This window comes from Anopheles arabiensis, chromosome 3 (assembly GCF_016920715.1).
Source record: "Anopheles arabiensis isolate DONGOLA chromosome 3, AaraD3, whole genome shotgun sequence".
In the NCBI taxonomy this organism is placed as follows: Eukaryota; Metazoa; Arthropoda; class Insecta; order Diptera; family Culicidae; genus Anopheles; species Anopheles arabiensis.
The window spans coordinates 57,850,495-57,874,184 of NC_053518.1; the positions used below are offsets into that span (position 1 = coordinate 57,850,495).

Consider the following 23,690-nt stretch of genomic DNA (forward strand, 5'->3'; position numbering starts at 1 on the left):
AATGAACGACGATAAGCAAAAAGAAAACAAAAAAAAAGAAGCGAAACAAGAATCAGTGGAGAAGGAAGAGTGTGTTGTGTAAACGAATTAGAAAAGAATACCCGTGTCCCAGGGTAGCAGGGAAATGAAATTGAGAGCATAAAATAAAAAAAATAATAAAAAAAAAAACAAAACAAATATGTAGCGTGTACCATATATTAATTTAAAAGACCTGAATAAAGATTTAAATTTTTGAAATTCTTCTGTCGTGTACATCTACGAACATGATGATGTGACCACAAACACTATAAAAAATCAACTTCAATGTGTTGTTTGAAACAGTTACGTTTTTACAACTCTATTCCATTACTATTTTCATACGCCATTTCCGAGGCTAACCGGGGCTGTGAAGGTTTCCATTCGGGAGAGGGTTGTAGCAGCTTTCGAATAGTCTGAAACGATATGCAACAACTTCAATGCTCTGGAGCTACATAGAACATACGGTGCAAAAGGGTGCAGAGGTGTCAAGTTTACCTGCCATGCAAACGGTGACGAACTGGTGGACATATTTTTAACAGCTACAATAACTGCAATTCCAAAAGGAGCCAGTGCAATGATCCAACCAAACACGTCAGCCCAGTTCGGGTAGATGTACCGGCCGTACGCTACGGGTTTGTATTGTAGCCAGTTAAAGCAAAGAATAAACTGAATGAAGAAAAAAACACCATCGTTTATACAATATTTTGCGATTGATGCAAAGTGACATTAATGCGTATTATTACCAGCAACATTGCTGGTGTTATGTACTTCCAAACCGTCACCCAAAACCGGTGGAACCATTTTGATCGTTTCCCCAGCATTTCTTCGATGTTGGAGATGAATCGTTCACAGCCGTAAACCCATCCGACCAAAATGCATTCAGCGATGGCTATTAGCAACACGGACCAGTTTGCCGCGTACTTGTCGAACAGCTGGAACCAGTACATTCCACTCTAGTGCGAAAAAGAATAAAATCAAACGTGAGTAGATCGTTCACGGTGCATCTCACAGCGCCCAACCGTTGGCGCTTGGGTATTACATTTGTCACAAATATTAATCCTCCAAGATACCCAACGATGCTGACTCCGGCCACTACGGCTATTTTTCTTCGGCGCAGGACAGGAAAGGTGTCCAACACGGCCGTCACCACCGTTTCCATCAGCGTGAACTGTGAGTCAAGTCCTAGCGTTAGCAGCATGAAAAAGAATAACACGGACCACAGTCTAGGCATCTGCAGCTTTCCGACGAGCTCCGGAAACACAACAAACGCCAAACCGGCACCCTGATCGATGACACTGTCCACGCTAGTGTCCAGCTCGTGCGCCAGGAAGCCTATTATGGCGAATATGACAAAGCCGGCAAAGAATGAGGTGAGTATGTTGGAAATGGCTACTACGATCGCGTCCCGATAGCAATTGTTGTCGAAGCGGTTGTACGACGCCAACGTCAGCAGTCCGCCCCAGGCTGGGCTGAGGGCGAAGAAAATCTGCACCGCTGCGTCTCCCCAGATCTGGGCGGTGCGTAGCTTGTCCCAGTCCGGACGAACGTAATACAGGATGCCATCGTACGCACCGGGCAGGGTAAGGCCGCGAATGAAAAGTGCCGCCAGCACGACGTACGGGAAGAGGGCCGTGAAATATACTACCTTTCCGGAACTTTTGACACCTCGCGATAAGCAAAGGAACACTATGGCCCAGGCTACTAGCAGGCAGATGGCTAACCGTTGATTGATCATCCCAGTCTCCTCGATGCCGGCAGATATTTGAAGAAAGTAATTCCTTGAATCAGTGAGTAGAGAATCAATTATTGTCCACGGTTAGCACCTAGTTGTTCAACAATGTCCATCAGGTGTGAAATGGAAACCATGCCATTGACTAACAACAGCGGTAATAACGTTTTAAATACATCTACGTACCATATACCTTATAGACAGCAGTTAAAAAGGCGATTGAAAGGCGAATGACAGTGTTAAGTCGGCTTAATGAAGCAGATGTAATAAAAGCACTGTATCGAATCACTTACTTGAAAAATTCTTCCGCCGGAGGTTTGCGTGGCGTCCGAAGCGTTACATTAAGCAACCGATACTGTTCTCTCGACATACAGTTGGCCATATAGTACGATCGATTCGTAGCTAAGCAGTTGTCCTCCTCCTCGTACGAGAAGCAATTCACCGTGGCCCACTCGTGCTGGCATCCTCGCCACGGTAGTGGATCTTCGAACGACACCACCATGTAGAAAACGGTCCAGGCGATAATTACATTGTAGTACAGCATCACCATTCCCGATACCAGTATCATGCCATACCCAATGCCTTCCGAAATAGGGGCGAGTCGCTTGAAAAGTATGGCCGGACCCAAACCCACGTACTGTGCTAGCGATAACTCCATGAACATAAGCGGCAGCCCAGCAATCACTAGCATCACGGTGAACGGTATCAGAAAGGCCCCTGGAAGCAGCAGCAGTAAGCAGCGCGTAAGTATCAACGAACACACGTTACAACGAAACTACACGTAACACTTACCTCCTCCATTGCTGTAGCAAAGGTATGGAAATCGCCATACATTTCCCAAACCGACTGAGTAGCCCAGTAGGGACAGGAGGAAATCGTACCGCCCTGTCCAGGAGCCACGTTTTGCGAGCGCCTCATCATTCATCGGTTGATCGTTGCAGAAATCGTATTCGGATGCGTACGCGAGCTGTCTACGACGTTCAACGCGCTTTAACCACACGTCCACGGTGAGCTTTGTACTACAGTCCTTGGACACAGATAAGCGACGCAACGGAGTAACAGTATCATTAATTATGGTAATTAAGAATTGCTCTCATATCAGCCACCTGTCTGCACCTAGTTACAGTGTGACCATAAACAAGATATTCATCTGATAAATGTTCTTACTTCAATCTCATCTGGGCTGCTAGTATCCATTGGACCGTAGTACCGTAGCACCGATTTCAACGACACTGCAATTTCCGCTCTGAGGCTCAACTGGGAAATGGTTCTTGGCTATGGAAGTAATATCTAACCCACCGGTCAGTAGTCAACATTGTTACCATACGTCGCGAAGTTATGAGAATTTTTGCAAATTAACTTACTGCGAAGGTCGAACAATGCGACACGGTGCAATGTCGGACGATTTGCTTTACGATCGAGGTTGATCATACGTAATAACTGTGTAGTGAATATTTAGTTTACCTTATTAAAAGTTCGTATCAAGCCTCTGTCCAATACTAAGTAAGACAGTATTTATTTTTTACTTCGTATGTGACAATGGCAACTTTTAAAAATGTAAACTCAAAACTTACTATATAGTTATTACGAATCATCAAGCTCGGTCAGTTTGATAAAAAGCGTTTATTGAAATTTCCAACGACATGAAAAGATAATATTTTTTTTTTTATTCAGAAAGAACGGCTTCGGCCGTATTGCTTAAATGAAAAGATAATATAACACGATTAAATATTCAGCAAACACAATACGGCCTTTTTGGACCGTTACTTCTGAATAAAAAAAATTCAGCAACAATTTGTACGATCAAATAAATTTTCACGATAGTCTCCACTATGTATGAATCCATTTTTTTTTTTTTAATTTGTAAGAGGCGGTCTATTCGATAGTCGAATTTTATAAGACTGGATTCGATCGATTCTCTTTTACTTGATCTTTCTGTTCTTTTCAAGGTGAGGGATTGTCTTGAATGTTGTCTTAACTCTCTACAGATCGACATAACTGCGTTGTTTGGTACGCCAAAAGAAGGCAAAACATGTGTAATACTAGGTAATTTTCCCGTGCTATAGGGCTACCCAAAATGATATGAATTAGTGATGGGAAAAATGAAGTTTTTGTCGGAATCGATTTCGGCTAGCTCCGCAGTTTTCTGGAATCGATTCCGGATAGTAGGTCCGGAATCAGTTTCCGGAATCGATTCCGGAATCGGCTCCGGAATCGGAATCGACTCCGGAATCGGCTCCGGAATAGGAATCGGTTCCGGGATCGACTCCGGTATCGGCTCCGGAATCGGCTCCGGAATCGGCTCCGGAATCGACTCCGGAATCGACTCCGGAATCGGCTCCGGAATCGGAATCGATTCCAGCATCGGAATCGGCTCCGGAATTGATTCCGAACACGGAATCGGAATCAGATAGGTCCGATTCCGAGCTCCCACCACTAATATGAATGTAGTAAAATGACTATGGTTATGTTTCGAGCTGAGAGAAAACACACGTCTTATTCGTTTGAATGCAGTAACGGAAGAGAGATTTTCTTTATTCCTAATTTGACAATATAATTCTATTTCCATTCATTCCATTATAAAATTCGTTCTACGTTTTCATCATTAAGTCTAGTTCTCATGATGATCATTTTGCCAACAACACAAGTTCCCTTGCCTATCTTTCTATATCTTTCATAGTGAAGGACTTAATCCTATTAACATTATTAGCTTATTTATTCTAGTTCTAGGCGACGGTCCCGTGGTACAGACGTCAACTTGAACGACTCAATAGCATGTCCGTCATGGGTTCAAGCCTAGAATAGTCCGTCCCCCCGTGGCAAGGATTTAACTATCCGGCTGCGTGGTAATGAACTCAGTCTCGAAAGCCTGTATAGGCCGGCATGTCCGCGTAGGACGTTACGCCAAATAGAAGAAGATTCTAATTCTAGCTAATGGTGTTTTGTTGATAGATCCACGATCATTTCCTCTGTTGAACAATAGACGCTGCTTATTTGTCCTTTCTTAATTTGATCCTTGGTGAAATGATAGCGCGTTGCAATATGCTTTAGGGTAAGAGTACCAATTATGGACATAGTTTGTCCATCAATACGCACTTTTCGCGGCTGTATTAATTCGCCTTTTACCCAATCTCACGTTTCTCAATGGATTTTGGAAGTGTGTAAAACCTGCACATATTTTTTAATTTGATTCAATTCGAAAAAATCAAATTACTCATACTTCTTAATGTACCAAGTGTTCGGATTGTTTATTTATGTGTTAAAGAACATAAAAGTGGCGACGAGAAATATTTTCCTCATCAGTGTGTAGAACCTGCGTTGTAAAAAAAAAAAAAACTGCTCCTTCTCTAACTGAAAAAAACGTGCAGTGCAGTGAAATTGTTTAATAATTAAAAAAAAACCTATTCAGTGAGTGTAAAAGAAAAAAAGTACATAAAAAGGATCATCAGAACGTGTGTAGTAGGATAGCTGAGCTCAGTAGCTTGATTGAAAAGTTCGTGTACAGTTAGGTTTTATTTTTTTTTCTGTCGAGGACAATTTTTTTTCTCTCTCTCTGCAAATAATTTATAAAATGAATACCAGTGGTGATGAAGAAAGGCGCTCTAGTGCGGGTTTTAATGTGCAACCGACTCACCAGCTACAAAATGGTTCTGGAGAACCATCAGTGCAGCAACCTCCATTACAAACGCCGCCATCGGTGTCGATGGATAGTTCGTCGATGATGCAGATCTTGAAATTAATGCAGCAACAAATGGCGCAGTAGCAGAACATTTTGGCGCAGTTAATGCAGCAGCAAGGGTCAGGCCAAAGTTCATCCACATCACCGGAACAAATCTTGGATTCGTTGTGCAGCCACATTAAAGAATTTTAATACGATGCTGAGGCTGGAACGACATTTGCCGCATGGTACAACCGCTATGAGGACCTGTTCGAAAGAGATGCTGCCCGGTTGAGCGACGAAGCAAAAGTGCGCCTTCTCATGCGCAAGCTAGGAACTCTTGAACATGACCGGTATGTAAATTTCATCTTGCCAAAGTTCTCACGAGATTTTTCATTACCAGAGACGGTCGCAAAGCTGACAGATTTGTTCGGAACAAAGGAGTCCCTGTTACATCGACGGTTCAAATGCTTAAACACGGTGAAGGGGAAGACGGAAGATTATCTAGCGTACGCATGTCGCGTCAACCGGGGTGTAGTCAACTTTGAGCTAAGCAAGTTGACGGAGGAACAGCTTAAATGCCTTGTATTTGTTTGCGGGTTGAAAGATGATAAGGATGTGGAAATTCGTCAAAGACTGTTAGCGCGGATCGAGGAACGTCCTGAAACCACCCTGGAGCATATTACAACCGAATGTCAACGCATAATCAACTTAAGACACGACAGCGCAATGATCGAAAGAGAGAACACCGAACAAGTCTATGCAGTGAAGCATAAGGAAACACAGTTCCAGCATTATCGAAGCAACCTGCCAGAGATGCCATACGATTCGAAACCCCCTAGCAGATCGTATTGGCTATGTGGAGGACTACACTGGTCTCGAGACTGTACGTACCGTACTCACAAATGTACCGATTGTGGAAGAATAGGCCACAAAGAAGGATTTTGCAAAACGTACAACAATTATCGTCGGAACTATAACCAAGCGAATTTCAATCGTCAGCAAGCAAATACTAGAACGGTCTCAGTCAATGTGCACAGCGTTCAGGAGAGAAGGAAGTATGTACCTCTCAGCATCAATGGCATTCACCTCCGGCTACAGCTCGACACCGCTTCTGACATATCAGTCATTGGCAAAAATACCTGGAAACTAATCGGAGCACCCCCCCTTTCCCCGCCAACAGTCGATGCCAAAACAGCATCGGGAGCAGTGTTGTCTATAATCGGCGAATTCAATGCCAACATCACCATCAAAGAAGAGCAGCGTGTCGAGACGGTTTATGTTTCGCAAGCGGACTTAAAGCTGTTGGGAACCGACCTAATCGAGGCTTTTTCCTTATGGTCAGTGCCTGTTGACCAGATATGCAACGCCATTCAATCATCAACGAATAAGGAGCTACGACTACGTTATCCCAAGCTGTTTGGAGAGGGCATGGGCCTATGTACAAAGGGAAACGTTACTCTGCAGCTGAAAGAAAAGTGTCGTCCAGTTTTCTGCCCTAAACGTCCAGTTGCGTACGCTATGCTGGATGCAGTCGACAAGGAACTGGACCGGCTGGAGAAGCTAGGAGTCATCACACCGGTCGATTTCTCTGACTGGGCCGCACCAATTGTCGTCGTGCGGTAAGCAAACGGTCAGATAAGGATCTGCGGAGATTACTCGACCGGTCTCAATGGAGCCTTGCACCCCCAGGAGTACCCGCTTCCACTACCAGCAGATATTTTCGCCAGGCTAGGTAATTGCACTCATTTTACACAAATAGATTTATCGGATGCTTTCCTTCAGGTCGAAATTGCTGAGCAGAGTCGGAAGTTTCTAACCATCAACACGCATAAAGGGCTTTACTCCTACAACCGACTATCACCGGGCATCAAGGTAGCTCCTGCGGCTTTTCAACAGTTGATGGACAAAATGCTCATTGGATTGCGGGGAGTTTCCAGTTACATGGATGATATCATTATCGGAGGTAGGAATCAGAAAGAACATGATGATATTTTAAATGAAACGCTCGCTAGAATTCAAGATTATGGTTTCACAATTCGCGTAGAAAAATGTTTTTTTAATGAGAAGCAAATACGGTATCTAGGGCACATAATCGATAATCAAGGCATCAGACCAGATCCGGAAAAAGTTAAAGCTATAACCAATTTGCCAGCACCATCAGATGTCAGTGAAGTAAGGTCATTCCTCGGAGCAATCAATTATTGCTTTATTCCAAATCTACGAAATTTGCGGTACCCACTGGATGCATTACTAAAAGAAGGGAGAGAATTTGCGTGGACTGCAGAATGCCAGAAAGTTTTTGAAAATTTCAAATCAGTATTGTCTTCAAACCTATTATTAACCCATTATGATCCGCGACTTGAGATAGTGGTATCAGCTGATGCGTCTTCCGTTGGTCTGGGAGCAACTCTAAGTCACAAATTTTCTGATGGCAGTATGAAGGTTGTACAACATGCATCACGATCTCTTACAAAAGCCGAGCAAAGATACAGTCAAATCGACCGGGAAGGGCTAGCTATCATTTTCGCAGTGACCAAATTTCATAAGATGATATTTGGTCGGCATTTCCGTCTTCAGACAGATCACAGGCCTCTTCTAAGAATATTTGGAAACAAGAAAGGTATTCCTGTTTACACTGCAAACAGGTTACAGCGTTTTGCCCTTACGCTTTTAATGTACGATTTTGAAATCGAATATGTAACCACGGAGAAATTTGGAAATGCCGACATCCTATCAAGATTGATAAACGAGGACAGCAAGCCAGATGAAGACTATATAATCGCCAATTTGGAGCTAGAGAAGGATATAAAATCAGTAGTCATCAGCACTCATCCCTACCAATCAATTTTACGGAAGTAGCCAAACAAACGGGAAAAGATTCAATTTTATCAAAGGTACTACATTTTACACAAAACGGTTGGCCACATAATACTATTTATACAGGAGAATTAGCAAGTTTTTATGCAACAAGGGAAGCGTTATCAGCAGTGGAGGAGTGTCTATTATTTGGCGAGAGAGTCATAATTCCAAACAGCCTTCAGGAACGATGCCTCCGACAGTTCCATCGTGGCCATCCTGGCATTCAAAGAATGAAATCGTTAGCTCGTAGCTACGTATATTGGCCATCCAACGATAAAGACATAAGCGAATGCGTAGCCTCTTGTGAGAGGTGTTAAGCTGTTTCAAAGTCACCTGCTCATTCAACTCCTATTCCTTGGCCTAAACCTTCATCACCATGGCAGCGTGTGCATATCGATTACGCTGGCCCTCTGGAAGGGGACTATTTTTTAATTGTCGTGGATGCATACTCAAAATGGCCAGAGATTGTAAAAACATCAAGCATTACGGCATCGGCGACTATAGTAATTCTACGAGGAATATTTTCACGTTTTGGAAATCCAGTCACGCTTGTAAGTGACAATGACACGCAGTTTACTAGCGAGATTTTTGCTGATTTTTGCGCTCACAATGGCATAGAACATCTGAGAACAGCACCATTTCATCCTCAGTCAAATGGCCAGGCTGAGAGGTTTGTAGACACGTTCAAGAGATCGATGAAAAAGATTAGTGCAGAAGATACATCACTTGCGGAGGCATTGGACATATTTTTACAAACATATCGATCGACTCCAAATCCGTCCACAGAAGAAAAGAAATCACCAGCTGAGCTCATGTTAGGTCGTAAAATGCAAACAACTTTGGATCTGCTTCGTCCTACCTTAAATCCATTTAAACACAGTGTACCTGAGAAGGTGAGAGAGTTGTCCTGCAGAGAGTTAGTGTACGTCAAGACATACAGCAGAAACATTTGGAAATGGGAGCCAGCAGTCATAACCGGAAGATGTGGCAACGTTATGTATGAAGTTGTAACCGGTGATCAACGTACACTTCGAAGGCATGTAAATCAAATGCGTAGGCATAACGGAAATCGTCATCAGCAGAGCCGCTTTTCGAAACCCTTAGCTCTGGATGTATTTCTGGATTCATGGAATGTAATGCACGAGCCACCACCGTTGCTTGACGATCAGTGCACTCCATCACCTGTTCAGGCGCCACCGTTATCGTTATCATTGGCTCCAACAACGTCTTTTCCATCACCGAGTTGTTTGTCACCATCGTCATCGTCGACTCCACCATCGTCTACAATACCGCCTGAGTCTGCTATCACATCGTCTGCGTCCTCGCCATCGTCATCGTCCAATTCGGGTTCAGTCTACACTTCCTGTTCACCTACATCACCTGAAGAGTCTCCAACAGATGAACTAGATGACCACAAGGAAGAAGAGCAGCTGGTACAAGTACCACGTAGGTCTTCTAGAAATATAAGACCCTCACGTTGGTTGGACCAGTACCAGCTATATTAACAGGGGGAGATGTTGTGGACGGAATCAAAGTTGCGCAACATTGTGCTCTGGGCCGCTCGCTACGTGCGACGGGTTTCAGACGCTAGAGCTGTCAACAACCACGTGCAGGTAAAGGGCGCAGCCCTCGCGATCCTTCCGAGGACCGAGGTCGGGACGACGACCTCGGGGTGACCGTTGACATACACTTCACTGCAGGCCATCCGCGATAAGAGGTGCGAGCACGAGCATTAGGGACTAGCGGGCGTATAGGGTTTTTCTGTATGTAAAGTTTTAATGCGTTGTACATCATTATGGTAATATAGTGTTTTAAGTACTTTTTATCCTGGTGTTCGGATTGTTTATTTATGTGTTAAAGAACATAAAATATAGACTCACCCAGAAAAACCGACGACGAAACTTTAGAAACGATAATACTAGAAGCAGAATCAATGATCAACACTAGACCCCTTACTTATATTCCTCTTGAGTCAGCAGACCACGAAGCGTTGACTCCAAATCACTTTTTGCTGGGGAGCATTAAACAGGCAGCTGGGGACAATTCATCAGGCATTAAACAGATAGAAGTACACCCTACCGATATCAAAAGCACATTGAGGAGCAGCTGGAAGCTGACACAACATTTGTTGGATAGTTTCTGGAGAAGGTGGTTGAGGGAATATCTGCCCGTTATAACACGACAAGATAAATGGTTCACTGATATAAAAGATATCGAAGAAGGCGATGTGGTATTTGTAATAGAAAGTGGTAATAGAAATACGTGGAGGAGGGGGCTTGTAACAAAGGTGATAAAGGGAAAAGACGATCATGTTCGACAAGCATGGGTAAAAACCAGCACCGGGTTGGTGAGAAGGCCTGCAGTTAAGCTGGCATTGATAGACGTACAACACTAAAATAGGAGTGAACGCAAGCAGTTCACGGGCGGGGGGATGTTGCTACAGATTTGCTATTTGGGTAACGGTCAGGCGAAATAGAAAACGCATCGAGCGAAACGCACTAAGCGAAATGGGCAACGCAGGAGAGAAAACGCACTGTTGTTTCGCCCGTCCGAGTGAAAAAAGGAAGAGAGGAGTTTCCGGAAAAGAGACGATCTTTTGGAGATAGGAAAGAGCAACGTGGGCAGCATCAATTTTTAAAGCGTCACCAATAAACAAAAGTGTGCTATTACAAAGGTGTTTAAAGTTTTCCATCTCTACAACCTATATAGCCTTCTAACTTTCTGAGCAAAAATCTATATGAATGGTCGTGTGGTCAGATACGTGGGTATCAACACCAACGACCATTACTCAAATCTCGCTTGCTTCAGTGCTGGTGGTTTCCGTTGGAGTTTAGTATTTAAACAATCGTATCGCCGTTCTAGTTCTAGCGATGCACAACTTCAATGTGAAACCATACAACAGTACAGAGGAAATGAGAAAGCTTTCCTCCAAGCGAGGAAGCTCAACTGGTTGGGTATCCCAAAAACAGATGGCGCCACCAGCATTTTTGCTATTTTTAGAATGCATGAGTCGTTTGCCGTCTGCTAAACGAAGTCTTTCTATATTCCGTTTAGGTAGAGTGCTTGAGTCGTTTAGAAGCCGTTTAGTGGTCGTTTAGTGGATTTGTGGCACTTGGGAACGCTTTTTCGCATGCGATTTTATCGGACGCCCTGTCAAATTTTTGTATGGGATTTGACAGATAACGTCAGACGACGAAATCGCACGTCCGACGTTATCTGTCAAATCCCATACAAATCTCGTCCGATAAAATCGCATCCGATGAGCGTTGCCACCGCCCTCATCCAGACTGATCCGGACTGATCTAGACTGATCCGGACTGATGTGGACTGATCCGGACTGATCCGGACTGATCTGGACTGATCCGAATTGATCCGAATTGAACCGGACTGATTTGGACTGTTATGGATTGATCCGGACTGATCCGGACTGATCCGGAGTCAAATCCGTTTCTGATCCGGAGTTGGAGTCATAGTTTGCGCACCGGAGTCGGAGTTGATCCACGACTCCGCTTCGGATTACCCATCACTAGCCACCTGAATTGACAAAATCTAAAAAAGTGACAAAAGCTCACATCTCGAAAAAAAATGTCAACGTTTTGTCACTCCCGTGGCCTTGCGCCTACATGTTCAAAGTTTGTAAACAAACTTCAGAACACGCTTCTTTAAATGATTAAACGGTGCTGCGCGGTGCAGAAGATATAAGAAAGTAACGCATAATTTGCTGCTCGCATGCATGTGATACACTTCGTTTTCTGTTTAAACTCAGAAATACAAATTCACTTCGCTTGATTCAATAGTTCGCTGAAAGCTTCATCATGTATCGTCCGGCCGGTTATGATGATTCCGATGAGGATGATTTCGATGATTTTGGATACATGAGTAGCTCATATCCGAAGCAAAAAGTAAGCACACACAAATCATAATCTTTCAGCCGTATACATTTTAATGGTTTTTTTATAGCAAAATACAGCGTTTATGCAGGAGGTCAAACCACCAGAGGAAGACTATGATACCCTCCTGTATTACGCCATCCTCGATGGGCAACTAGATGAAACGAAACGTATTATCAGGCAGGATACATATTTGCGTGGCGGTGGAATGCTACGGCAAGGATGGCCAGCTATGTTTTATGCGTGTTTCGAAGCGCAGCTACCTATAGTGGAGTATTTCCTGCGAGATGAAAAGATGGATGTGAATCGCCAGTACAACCTGCAGACGGCACTCATGATCGCATGCAGCTCGTCGCAATCGTCCGAGCGTGTGTATCAAGTTGTGCGGTTGCTGCTGGATTACGGTGCCATTATCGGAATGTTGGATCAATACGGTTGTTCGCCACTCATGCTTGCCTGCAAGGCAGGCCACCTGGACGTGGTGAAAGAAATCGTTGGCGAGTCATCATTGCTTTCGACCGATAATGAAGGTAACACGGTACGTGTGGCACATACACTTGTCCAACGTTAAAAAGTAACTAAACACCATCTTTTTGACATCTGATCGTTCATGCAGGCGTTATTTTATGCGGTGAACAATAATCACTTGGAGATAGTGAAAATTCTGCTCCGTGCCGGCGCTCAAACACACACCGTCAACAGGCAGGGCTTTACTCCGAGACAGTGTGCAATCAACCAGAACTATTTGGACATTGCCGAGCTGTTTCCGTCCGAGGAGAAACCGTACGTGATGCCGGCAAAGTACCTGTGCTACAGCGACTATCATAACTTCATGCGTGGCGAACGGGCTGACGATCCACCCGGTTATTTCCCCGACCTGGGACTGATGCTGTTCGGTATGAATAGTGAAGGTTCGCTTCGGCTTTTCGCTGATGCGAATATGAATTTGTTCGAGTTTCTTACCGTAACCGATGAACGGCTGCTCGAGCTTGGCATGAAATATCCGATTGAGCGAAAGCGCGTACTGCTTGGGCTTTACGACTTTCATCTGCATAAATGGTCTCGGAATAGTTTATGGACGATGGAAAAACAGCGTATTCTGGAGTGAGTATTGTGTTTCGCTACCATTCGTTGACAAGCTTGCTAGTAATGAGTGTACTTATTCCTTCTGTTTTCAGCTTCTACGATATCATGGAAGTACTGGCCAACATTCTTAAACATCTTACTGTCATGCAAGCATCCTTGCTGTTTACAAAGAGGCTCACAGAAGCGTACGACTCACAAGCATTCAGCAGCGCCGAGCAAAGTTCCAATCTCAAGCAACAGCTTGTTGAGCTACATTCAACGGTTAAGGATTTTGCAGCTTATATTAACACCATCCATGAAGTAACCGCCCCAAAACCAGTGCTTTACATTATGCCTTCCAGTAAGGGTCGGCAACGTAATGGTAAATTGTTAAAAATGTGTAGCTGTCTATTTGTTGGTGGAATGTTGGTCTACCTGAAATTAAGGTGGTGAAGAAGCACAGCATGGAAAGTATGTTTAGAACTAGCGATAATATCAAACATCTTTGTGGCACTTTGTGAAATGAATTAAACCATCTATAAAAACATGATTATATGTTAATGTGCATTATTCGTATGATTAATTAATTATTTCTTGTTTTCTTCGTTGCAAAGATTTATTTCAAAAACCCGTAAATTTCACGCTTGCCCAATCCCTTCGAATTTCTAGTTTCATCCTCATGCAGTGCTTTCATCAATGCTTTGTTGAGGGAGGCGCCTACGGTGGTTGCCGTGTCGAAGCACTTTTTCAGCGTTTCCAAGCGTATTGATCCTTCCCCGGAGGTACGCACCGTAGTTATGGACTGTTTGGTGGTTGTATTCCCATCAGGGCGGCAGGAAACCCCCACCGCTACGCTTGCTACGCTACATTCTTCCTCTTCGGCCGACGGATCCACGACGCACTGGTCTCCGATCTTGCACACCGTTACTAGGATGGGCGCAGTCGTAACGTCTAATCGCTCACAGTCGTACGGATCGTCGGTCAGAATCAAGTCCATCGAGCCGCCATCATGCATTGCTGTTGAAACACGCGGTATCCTAGTATTGAACAATGCGCCCTTCACGGCTAGCGAGACGGCGTCGAATAAATTTCCACCACACTCTAGAATCAACACATCGACGTACAGTTTCCAGCATTGGTGGCCCGCCATAATGCACAGGCCAGCCAAATCGAACCCCTTTTGAGATTCGTATGCTTTGGACAGGGTGTTCGAAATTTCCGTCGCTAGTTGTTCACCACCTCGGCCTTCGAATTCAGGAGTTGCGTTTGCCGAGCAATCGATGAAAAAGTCCACCTTTCCCTCGTTGGGTCGATCAGGATTAGGCGTATCAATTTCTGCCTTTACTCCTACCAGTATGTCCGTGTTAGCCAGACGCAGTCTCGCGGATCCGGCTGCATGGACGACTATCTCTGATTCGAGTTCCATCGGCCGATAGTCGCGATTCGTTCGCCCATCGTTCCTCATGTTTTTCTATGAACGACACGAACTTGATAATTAATCCACATTACTTCCGATATACATGATTGAGAAATAGTTTACCTGTATACCATGCAGAATATATGTTTTTTCCGCTTCACTTAAAAGGACATTTGCCATTGTGGATGTTTTATAAATGATTTCAAATCAAATTATCTTCAACAAACTCAGCACAAACAACAATCGATTGTTTACGAATTCCAGCGGCATGTGGTTGTCAATTAAAGAAAAACATTCGATGTGACATGCGGTATGGTACGAGACCAGAGTGACCAGAAATACCGATTTATCTGTATTCCTACCGATTTTTTATATGCCTACCGATTCACAGATGACCGCCCTAAAACTACCGATTTTCCATTTATCCTACCGAAAATCACAGATATTTGATTTTTCAGTCGTTTAAGCTTAATCTGTGGCGCTTGGGATGCTATTTCAAGGATTGTTAACCACATTTGTTACTTAACGCGCTGATGCACGTTTGTTTGCCTGGCACTTTTTATCCGTTAAAATTTAATGTTCATAAGTAGAAAATGTCAGTTGCGTGGATTCCGAAAATTTCTCGTCAAAGAAAGTCATTTAAATTTGAATTTGAATCTCGCTGTCGGCGGTTAAAGCTTACCCGACAGACAAAGAGAATAAAATTTTCAGGCGAGGGGAAGGTAGAAACACACGGTGGGGGTCCGGCCCAAGATCGGATCCGAAGTCCGTTGTTTTGGGCTGATAATTAATGAATGGCGGATGGAGCGCTACCACAGGGAGAATGCGCTCTCTTGCTCATTCTTCTTCTTCATTTGGCACAACAGTCGCTGCCGGTCAAGGCCTGCCTGTACCAACTAGTGAAGTGGGCTTGGCTTTCAGTGACTTATTGGTACCATAGCAGGATAGTCAGTCCTACGTATGGGGGCACGGTCTATTCGGAGCTTGATCCCACGACGGGCATGTTATTAAGTCGTGCGAGTTGACGACTGTACCACCAGACCGGCGCTCTCTTGCATGCCTTTAAAATACACGAGGCGCTCTCACTGAAAAGAACGCCCGCTCGCGCTGTTTCATTGTATTTTCCTCATACCCCTTCCTTTCCGTTTCTTCCCGAACAAGCTGCACTAGTGCGAGCGAGACACTGTTGTAGAGTACAAGATAGGCTGCCGGCCCCTGGGAACGAAGAGATGAGTGCCGCTCGGGTGGAGGGCATAGCATCCCCTACAGACAAAGAGAGCGAAATTTACAGGCGAGGGGCATGTAGAAACAGCCCTACTAGCAATGAGAATGTAAAAGTGTGCGTCTTTCAGGCGAGGGGCATGTAGAAGCAGGGGGAGACGGTTGGAAATACGCGGAATTACGCGGCGGCGAGAGCGTGTTTTGCTTTCTACACAGTTTTCGCACTCACACAATCACACATGTGTGAATGTGTGCGTTCACTTTCAGCCAGCGCGCTCAGTTTGGTTTTCTCGCAGCGGCTTGCTGGTGTCGGTGTCTCGCTCGCACTAGTGCAGCGAGTGTTCCTCGTGCGTTCCCTTTCTTGCTACCACACAAAATCGTCAGTACAGTTCAAGCCTTCGCAGTGTGAGGCCGCGCGCGTTTTAGCCTAAGTCCCGGGCGCTCGATGTAATTTGAAGTGAAGTGTTGAAGTGTTATTTATTTCAATTCACATTATTACGGCCTCGGCCGTATTTTCAATTGAAGAAGTGTTGTGCGCATTGAAATAAAGCTGCGATAATCTTTCATAATTCAACATGAATATGTAAATTATATTGCTTTATTTCAATGCTTTTTTTACAGTATTCAACATGAACAACATACAGGCAGTAAAGCGGGTGCTTGAAGTGACGATTTTTTTTAAATTATTTATAATAAAAAATATGTGTGGTTTTGTGGCAAGATTGTGGTTAGCAATGTGTGGAACTGTGCCTTAAGTTTCAATAAAGTGTTAAAATATCAAACGAGTTTGATGTGTTTAAGTTTTATTTCGATGCATGCGATTTTATTACGCTGCAAATCAAAGTGAACGAAAGCGCACAGCGCACAACGCGCAACGTAAGAAACGAGGGGGAGGGGGTGTCCAGCGCTACGCGCAAACCGAAAAGAACGCACGGGAGGGGGTGTTCAGCGCAGCGCGTAAGTGCGGCAACAGCGCAGCGCAAACCGAAAGAAACGCGAGAGAGCAAGAACAGCTGATCCGCGCATCCAGCGCAGCGCGAGAGGAAAGAAACGGGAGGAAGGGGGTATCAGCTGATCAGCTGTTTTGTATCGCGAGAGCGCCCCGTGTAATTTGAAGGCATGCGAGAGAGCGCTGCGCGCGCTCACTCTCAATTCGGAAAAAAATCGCTTCCCTTCGACTATGGCGGCCAATACAAAATCGACCGAACCCCTTCCCCCTGTTTCTACATGCCCCTCGCCTGTAAATTTCGCTCTCTTTGTCCGTCGGGTCGTGGGTGCAAGGAAGAGAGCGTTCGGGGCTCTCTCCTACGAACCGTGACGGAGTACGGACGTTGCTGGTATTGCGAAGACATAGTAATTGTAATTGTACGGATAAGTTAAATATAAAGAGTGAAAGTACAACGATACAACATTGGCGACGAGAGTTAGAAGAACCTGTGCAAACGTCGAAAGTGAAAACGCACAATGAATACCAGTGGTGCAGAGAATCTGCATACGAACAATGGTGAGGGGGAGAGGCCATCGCGCAGCGGCCATCGCGGTGACACGGGAAGCGTCGATCCAACGGAATCTGGCCCCGGCTGGATTCACGAGCTGTTTCGCCAACAGCACAAGATGATGCTGGAGCAGCAACAAGCATTTATGAAGCAGCAGGAAAAGCTGATAGGCGAGATTTGGCAGACAGCGCAGCTTAAGCAGACCGTGAATGGGTCAGAGCAGCTTAGCGATGTGCTGGCGGGCCAGGTGAAAGATTTTCACTTCGATCCGGAGAGCACGACGTTCGCCGGATGGTTCTCGCGTTATGAAGATCTGTTCGAGAGGGACGCCAGTAAGCTGGAGGATGACGCGAAGGTGCGGCTGCTGCTGAGGAAGCTGGGGCAATCAGAGCATGAGCGGTACACGAGCTACGTACTGCCACGTAAGCCGAAAGACTTCAAATTCGCGGAAACTGTAAGTACGCTGAAATCGCTGTTTGGTTCTCGTGAGTCAGAGGTCAGCAAGCGGTTTAAGTGCTTGCAGTTGCAGAAAAGTGGCTTGGAAGATTACGTGACGTTCGGTTGCCGCGTAAATAAGAGTGTCGTTGAAGCAGAGCTTGCGGGGCTGACAGAGGAGCAGTTTAAATGTTTTTTGTTTGTGTGCGGGCTGAAGGATGACAGAGATGCCGATGTAAGGTTGCGGTTGCTCAGCAGAATAGAGGACAACGAAGTTACCACACTAACGCAGTTAGTCGAATTGTGCCAAAAGATGGTGACATTGAAAAAGGACACCGTGATGATAGAGAGCGAGAAACAAATAAACGTCGTGACTGACGGGAAGTATAATCGCAACGGTCCAAAGTGGCAAATGAACCGCGGTAACGGAGGACGTGATATGCAACCGGCTAAGTCCACTACAAAATGTTGGCTTTGTGGTGTGGGCACTATGCTCAAAAGTGCACGTATAGAAATTACAAGTGCAGGCAGTGTCAAAAATATGGTCATAAGGAAGGGCACTGTGGGGCAGCGGCACGTTTTATCGCATCGAAAACCCACAGCAAAGTGAGAACAGTCCTCGTGAACATGGTCAACAGTAAGGGTAAAGGTCACGTGAACGTGATATTGAATGGTGAGCCAATGAAAATGATGGTGGACACGGGCGCTGATATTTCGATTATATCAATCGAGCAATGGAGGACCATAGGACAGCCTCCATTGTGCCCGCCATCCGTGAAGGCAAAACGGCTTCGGGTAGCCAACTGAAAATCCTAGGAGAATTTTGTGCTCATGTGGCTTTGAAGCAGCAAGTTAAACGATGTACGATGAGAGTCACTGAGGAGCCGCTGATGTTACTAGGTGCTGATTTGATGGAAGTTTTTGGATTGTGGGATGTTCCATTGGCGTCGGTGTGCAATCGTGTGTGTGTAGCAACGATTAGTCTAGAGGCAGTAAAAAGGGATTTTGAAGGATTATTTTCCCACGAGTTGGGGCACTGCATGAAAGCAAAAGTGAGGATGGAGCTGAAAAAGGATGCAGTCCCTGTATTTCGTCCAAAGCGTCCTGTTTCATATGCGATGCGCCCCGCTGTAGACGAGGAGCTAGACCGGCTGGAAAAAGAAGGTATAATAACCCGTGTTAATTTTTCAGCTTGGGCTGCGCCTATAGTGGTAGTGCGCAAGGCGAGTGGAAGCATTCGTATATGTGGCGACTACTCAACGGGGTTGAATGATGCACTCCAGCCTCACCAGTATCCGATCCCGCTGCCGGAGGATATTTTTTCAACGTTGACAAATTCGGCCATGTTTAGCCAGATAGACCTCACCGATGCGTTCCTACAGGTTGAAGTGGAACAAGAGTGCAGAGAGCTGCTAACGGTTAACACACACAGAGGGTTATATGCTTATAACCGACTTCCGCCTGGGGTGAAGGTCGCACCAGGAGCCTTCCAGCAGTTAATGGAGACCATGCTAGCTGGGTTAAAGGATGTGGCGGTGTACCTAGATGACATCGTGATTGGCGGAACGGATGAACACACCCACATGGGAAACCTTCGCGCGGTGCTCGCGAAGTTGCAGGAATATGGGTTCAAAATAAAGCCTGAAAAGTGTAACTTTTTCCAAAAGCATATTAAGTATCTTGGTCATATTTTAGATCGTGATGGACAACGCCCGGATCCTGCCAAGATTGAAGCGATTGTGAAGATGCCTTCCCCGAAGAATCCTGCTGAAGTACGCTCATTCCTAGGAGCGATAAACTATTATGGGAAGTTTGTGCCGCAAATGAGGAATCTTCGTTACCCGCTTGATGAGCTATTAAAAAAAGATGGGCAATGGTATTGGAGTCCAGAATGTCAGATTGCATTTGACACGTTTAAGCGGTTGTTAAGCTCAGACCTCCTTCTGACTTATTATGACCCAAAGAAACCGATAATAGTGGCAGCTGATGCGTCGTCAGTGGGAGTAGGAGCCACTATTAGCCACAGAATGCCAGATGGCACGATAAAAATAGTTCAGCATGCATCACGCGCTCTTACTAAAACTGAAACAAACTATAGTCAGCCAGATCGTGAAGGATTAGCAATAATTTATGCGGTGACTAAGTTTCATCGAATGATCTTTGGGCGGCGTTTCACGCTCCAAACGGATCATGCACCCTTGCTGCGTATTTTTGGCTCGCGCACTGGAATACCAGTGTATACCGCGAATAGATTGGAACGCTGGGCGTTGACGCTGCTGCTGTATGATTTCAGCATTGAATACGTATCTACGGAGAAATTTGGTAATGCTGACGTGTTGTCGCGCTTGATTGCAAATCATGAGAAACCGGATGCAGAATATGTTATTGCTAGCATCGAAACAGAGAGGGATTTGCAAGCCATGATTGGCTGCGTAACGCAAATAATGCCATTGACATTAGAAGAAGTGCTGAATGAAACCAACGAAGACCCGGTATTAAGAAATGTTAGAGACTATGTGATCAAAGGATGGCCTAGTAAGAAAGTAGAGAACCAAGAGTTGCGAAATTTCCAAAGCAGGAGTGAATCCCTGTCCATCGTAAACGGATGTTTACTTTTTGGTGAGCGGTTGGTAATACCAGGGCCACAGAGAGAAAGATGTTTACAACAACTACATAGAGGCCATCCTGGTATGGATAAGATGAAAGCGCTGGCAAGGAGCTATGTTTATTGGCCCGGAATAGATCGAGAGATAGAGGGAAAAGTTAGAAGGTGCCACCGGTGTGCAGCGGTTGCAAGGTCACCAGCGCATAGCACACCCATCTCGTGGCCAGAATCGACTGCTCCGTGGCAGCGAATACATGTTGATTATGCTGGCCCTATTGATGGAATGTATTATTTGCTAGTCATCGATTCTTATTCTAAATGGCCGGAGATAGTGGCAACAGCAACGATTTCAGCAAGAGCAACAATTAGGATTTTAAGTGAAATTTTTAGCCGTTTTGGAATGCCTAATGTTTTAGTAAGCGACAACGGGTCGCAGTTTGTAAGCACGGAATTTGAGCTATTTTGTACGTTAAACGGCATTGAGCATTTGCGAACAGCCCCCTTCCATCCGCAATCCAACGGGCAAGCGGAAAGATTTGTGGATACATTTAAACGGGCACTTAAGAAAATGGAGGGGGAAGGTGGTACAGTGCAAGAAGCAATAGATATTTTCTTAATGACGTATCGAAGCATACCGCATAAGCTTTTGGAACGGAATCAATCGCCAGCAGAAGTGATGATAAGGCGTAAAATGCGTACATGCATGGAGCTTTTGCGACCGTCTATGGGTTTGGGCAAAGACGTTAAACATAGGATGCGATTAAGAAAATATGAATGTAATGATCTCGTTTACGCAAAACAGTATTTTAGAAACAAATGGAAATGGGTATCCGGAACAGTCAGGAAGCGTTTAGGCTCGGTTATGTACGAGATTGTTACCACAGAAAATAGACATTTACGATCCCACATTAATCAGTTGCGTTCGCGAGTGAGTGATAAACAATCAAGTCCGTTTAACGTTGATGAGTCACGTTCGTACCGTATGTTAGACGTGTTGTTGGATGCTTGGGGTATGAACTCGAATGAATCGGGAGCTAGCAGGCAGGGAAACGCTGAAATGAACACGGATATAGCTAGGGCACAATATACGGAATCGCCATCGTTGGCTATATCGTCATCACCCCCATCATCCTCATCGTCTTCACCGCTACTGTCGTCGTCAGCGGTGCAATCCGAGAGTCCCTCGTCATCGTTCTCAGAAGAGCTAAGATCGGCAACATCTCCGGGGTTCGCTACAGCAGATAGCGGTTCATCAACGCTGGTACAGCCTCTACGACGTTCTACGAGGATTCGTAAACCGCCTCAGTGGATTGAGCAATACCGCCGGTACTAAATAGGGGGAGATGTTGTAGAGTACAAGATAGGTTGCCGGCCCCTGGGAACGAAGAGATGAGTGCCGCTCGGGTGGAGGGCATAGCATCGTGGGTGCAAGGAAGAGAGCGTTCGGGGCTCTCTCCTACGAACCGTGACGGAGTACGGACGTTGCTGGTATTGCGAAGACATAGTAATTGTAATTGTACGGATAAGTTAAATATAAAGAGTGAAAGTACAACGATACAACAGACACCGATACCACCATGCCGCTGCGAGAAAACCAAACTGAGTGCGCAGGCTGAAAGTGAACGCACACATTCACACATGTGTAATTGTGTGAGTGCAAAAACTGTGTGGAAACCAAAACACGCTCGCGGCTCTGCGTAATTCCGTGTATTTCCAACCGTCTCCCCCTGCTTCTACATGCCCCTCGTCTGAAAGTCGCACACTTTTTCATTCTCTTTGCTAACAGGATAATCATTAAAATACAGTAGAACGTCGATTATCCGTGGGCAGATTAACCGGCGGGCGGCTTAACCGTGCGCATAAATGTAACAGCAGTTCAAACGTACGGAGAAAATTTTCAGCGATAGTCAAGTGGACAACTAGTTTTTTGTGCAGCTCTGTAGTGTCCAGTTGTATTTTCGAAATTCATTTTTGTTCATGAACAGTTGTAAAAGCTATAGTTATTGATTAAAATAATCAGCCTTACCGGCGAACTCGTTCATTCCTGGGAACGTTCGCCGCGACGCTCATTTTCACTCATTTCATAGCCCTCTAGATAAAAAATTAGAAAACCGTATAGATTTTGTACTGGCCAACCTAGCGGTACAACCCTGTCCACTCATGAGCGACGAATGTTTCTCGTCGAACGAGTTAGCCGGTACGGCTGAATATTCTACTAACGATTAACCGATTGATTCAAAGTAAATTAATCATAAAACAAGTGAATTTTATAATTTGTATATGAATTTGACATTTCTAGGACCATTATCCGCAAATCGATTAATCGGCTCTTCTGTATCAATCACTTTATTCTAATATAAATAATATACAGTAGAACGTCGATTATCCGGGGGCGGATTAACCGGCGGGCGGCTTACCCGGCGCTCTAGCACCAATCGAACACGACATCGAACATGAAAAATTGTATGGGATTTGACATGTTTGTCTTGTTTGTTTGTTTGTGTCTGACAGTGCACCTCCATATGATTACATATTACATGTATATGGGTTTGTTCGTGTCGGATGTCGTGTTCGATTGCTGCTAGAGCGCCGCCTTAACCGTGCGCATAAATGTGACAGCTGTTCAAACGTACAGTGAACATTTGCTGCGATAGTCAAGTGGGCAACCAGTTTTTTGTGCAGCTCTTTAGTGTCTAGTGGTGTTTTCGAAATTTATTTTTGTTCATGAACAGTTGTTCATGAACAACAACCTATAGTTATTGATTAAAATAATATTCTACTAACGATTTATCGATTGATTCAAGGAGAATTAATACTAAAACTAGTGGATCATTTAATTTTTAATAGAATTTGACATTTCTTAGACCATTATCCGCGCAAATCGATTAACCGGCAAATGCCCAGTCCCGAGCTGCCCGGATAATCGACGTTCCACTGTTTATGCTACAAGACTGTTGTGTGTGTCGGGTCGCAGCCTATGATCGAGTGCGAACCCTCGGTAGCCCGATCGCTCCCGAAGCCCTTAACGGCCCTTCGGACGTCGGATGCTGTCAGTTCCACGACAGCATCGAGTCGCGGTTACACTGCACTGTTTCTGTGCACAACACAGATGCGTAAATTTTATAGATCGTCAACATATATGTTTATACAACAAGCAAAACAATTGAAAAATGTATATAACTTTTGAAAGAAACGTAAGTAAAACTTAGAAAAAGACTATTCATCCACTTAAAACATGCGGCAAGGCCAGTTGGAGTGTTGGAGTTAGGCTCGTGTCTGTGCTCCATCGGATGC

General features: G+C 44.9%; 6 protein-coding genes across 8 annotated transcripts; 4 read left to right on the top strand and 2 right to left on the bottom strand.

Annotated features, from left to right (window-relative positions):
- Positions 1-177: 177 nt before the first annotated feature.
- On the bottom strand, positions 178-3,040 carry LOC120904687 (sodium- and chloride-dependent glycine transporter 2-like). The gene is made up of 7 exons (XM_040314904.1): positions 2,915-3,040; positions 2,540-2,774; positions 2,041-2,464; positions 1,058-1,796; positions 762-971; positions 514-684; positions 178-431 (listed from the first exon to the last, which is right to left on the bottom strand). The coding sequence occupies exons 1-7, from the start codon at positions 2,942-2,944 to the stop codon at positions 330-332; spliced, it is 1,911 nt and encodes a 636-aa protein (XP_040170838.1). The 5' UTR covers positions 2,945-3,040; the 3' UTR covers positions 178-329.
- Positions 2,927-13,772, top strand: LOC120904688 (ankyrin repeat, SAM and basic leucine zipper domain-containing protein 1). 3 transcript variants are annotated; one of them, XM_040314906.1, is made up of 6 exons: positions 2,927-3,048; positions 4,478-4,799; positions 12,065-12,169; positions 12,228-12,695; positions 12,774-13,261; positions 13,336-13,772. In XM_040314906.1, exons 3-6 carry the CDS (start codon positions 12,083-12,085, stop codon positions 13,673-13,675), a joined length of 1,383 nt encoding a protein of 460 aa, XP_040170840.1. In that variant the 5' UTR covers positions 2,927-3,048; positions 4,478-4,799; positions 12,065-12,082; the 3' UTR covers positions 13,676-13,772. The 3 variants fall into 3 exon arrangements, with proteins under 3 accessions (XP_040170840.1, XP_040170841.1, XP_040170839.1); XM_040314907.1 differs by having other exon boundaries at positions 2,930-3,048; positions 4,458-4,799; XM_040314905.1 differs by lacking the exon at positions 4,478-4,799 and having other exon boundaries at positions 2,951-3,048.
- Positions 4,811-7,371, top strand: LOC120904689 (uncharacterized protein K02A2.6-like). The gene is made up of 2 exons (XM_040314908.1): positions 4,811-7,140; positions 7,191-7,371. The coding sequence occupies exon 1, from the start codon at positions 5,727-5,729 to the stop codon at positions 7,029-7,031; it is 1,305 nt and encodes a 434-aa protein (XP_040170842.1). The 5' UTR covers positions 4,811-5,726; the 3' UTR covers positions 7,032-7,140; positions 7,191-7,371.
- A 47-nt stretch (positions 13,773-13,819) lies between the features above and the next one.
- Positions 13,820-14,920, bottom strand: LOC120904690 (exosome complex component RRP42). The gene is made up of 2 exons (XM_040314909.1): positions 14,763-14,920; positions 13,820-14,693 (listed from the first exon to the last, which is right to left on the bottom strand). The coding sequence occupies exons 1-2, from the start codon at positions 14,817-14,819 to the stop codon at positions 13,839-13,841; spliced, it is 912 nt and encodes a 303-aa protein (XP_040170843.1). The 5' UTR covers positions 14,820-14,920; the 3' UTR covers positions 13,820-13,838.
- A 2,404-nt stretch (positions 14,921-17,324) lies between these two features.
- On the top strand, positions 17,325-18,401 carry LOC120901075. The gene has a single exon (XM_040308780.1). The coding sequence runs from the start codon at positions 17,325-17,327 to the stop codon at positions 18,399-18,401; it is 1,077 nt and encodes a 358-aa protein (XP_040164714.1).
- A 51-nt stretch (positions 18,402-18,452) lies between these two features.
- LOC120901076 (uncharacterized protein K02A2.6-like) lies at positions 18,453-21,729 on the top strand. The gene has a single exon (XM_040308782.1). It carries the CDS (start codon positions 18,526-18,528, stop codon positions 21,727-21,729), a length of 3,204 nt encoding a protein of 1,067 aa, XP_040164716.1. The 5' UTR covers positions 18,453-18,525.
- The last annotated feature ends 1,961 nt before the right edge of the window (positions 21,730-23,690 follow it).

Bases quoted from the DNA above. Each gene is read 5' to 3' on its own strand.
- LOC120904687 (XM_040314904.1), bottom strand. From the start codon at position 2,944: ATGGATACTAGCAGCCCAGATGAGATTGAA. The intron at 2,775-2,914 runs GTAAGAACATTT...TCTGTGTCCAAG, and splicing joins GCAGCCCAGATGAGATTGAA to GACTGTAGTACAAAGCTCAC. The intron at 972-1,057 runs GTAATACCCAAG...TTTTCGCACTAG, and splicing joins GATTAATATTTGTGACAAAT to AGTGGAATGTACTGGTTCCA.
- LOC120904688 (XM_040314905.1), top strand. From the start codon at position 3,025: ATGGAAGTAATATCTAACCCACCG. The intron at 3,049-12,064 runs GTCAGTAGTCAA...TTGATTCAATAG, and splicing joins AAGTAATATCTAACCCACCG to TTCGCTGAAAGCTTCATCAT. The intron at 12,170-12,227 runs GTAAGCACACAC...GTTTTTTTATAG, and splicing joins GCTCATATCCGAAGCAAAAA to CAAAATACAGCGTTTATGCA.
- LOC120904689 (XM_040314908.1), top strand. From the start codon at position 5,727: ATGCGCAAGCTAGGAACTCTTGAACATGACCGGTATGTAAATTTCATC.
- LOC120904690 (XM_040314909.1), bottom strand. From the start codon at position 14,819: ATGGCAAATGTCCTTTTAAGTGAAGCGGAAAAAACATATATTCTGCAT. The intron at 14,694-14,762 runs GTAAACTATTTC...TGTCGTTCATAG, and splicing joins ATATTCTGCATGGTATACAG to AAAAACATGAGGAACGATGG.
- LOC120901075 (XM_040308780.1), top strand. From the start codon at position 17,325: ATGAATACCAGTGGTGCAGAGAATCTGCATACGAACAATGGTGAGGGG.
- LOC120901076 (XM_040308782.1), top strand. From the start codon at position 18,526: ATGGAGGACCATAGGACAGCCTCCATTGTGCCCGCCATCCGTGAAGGC.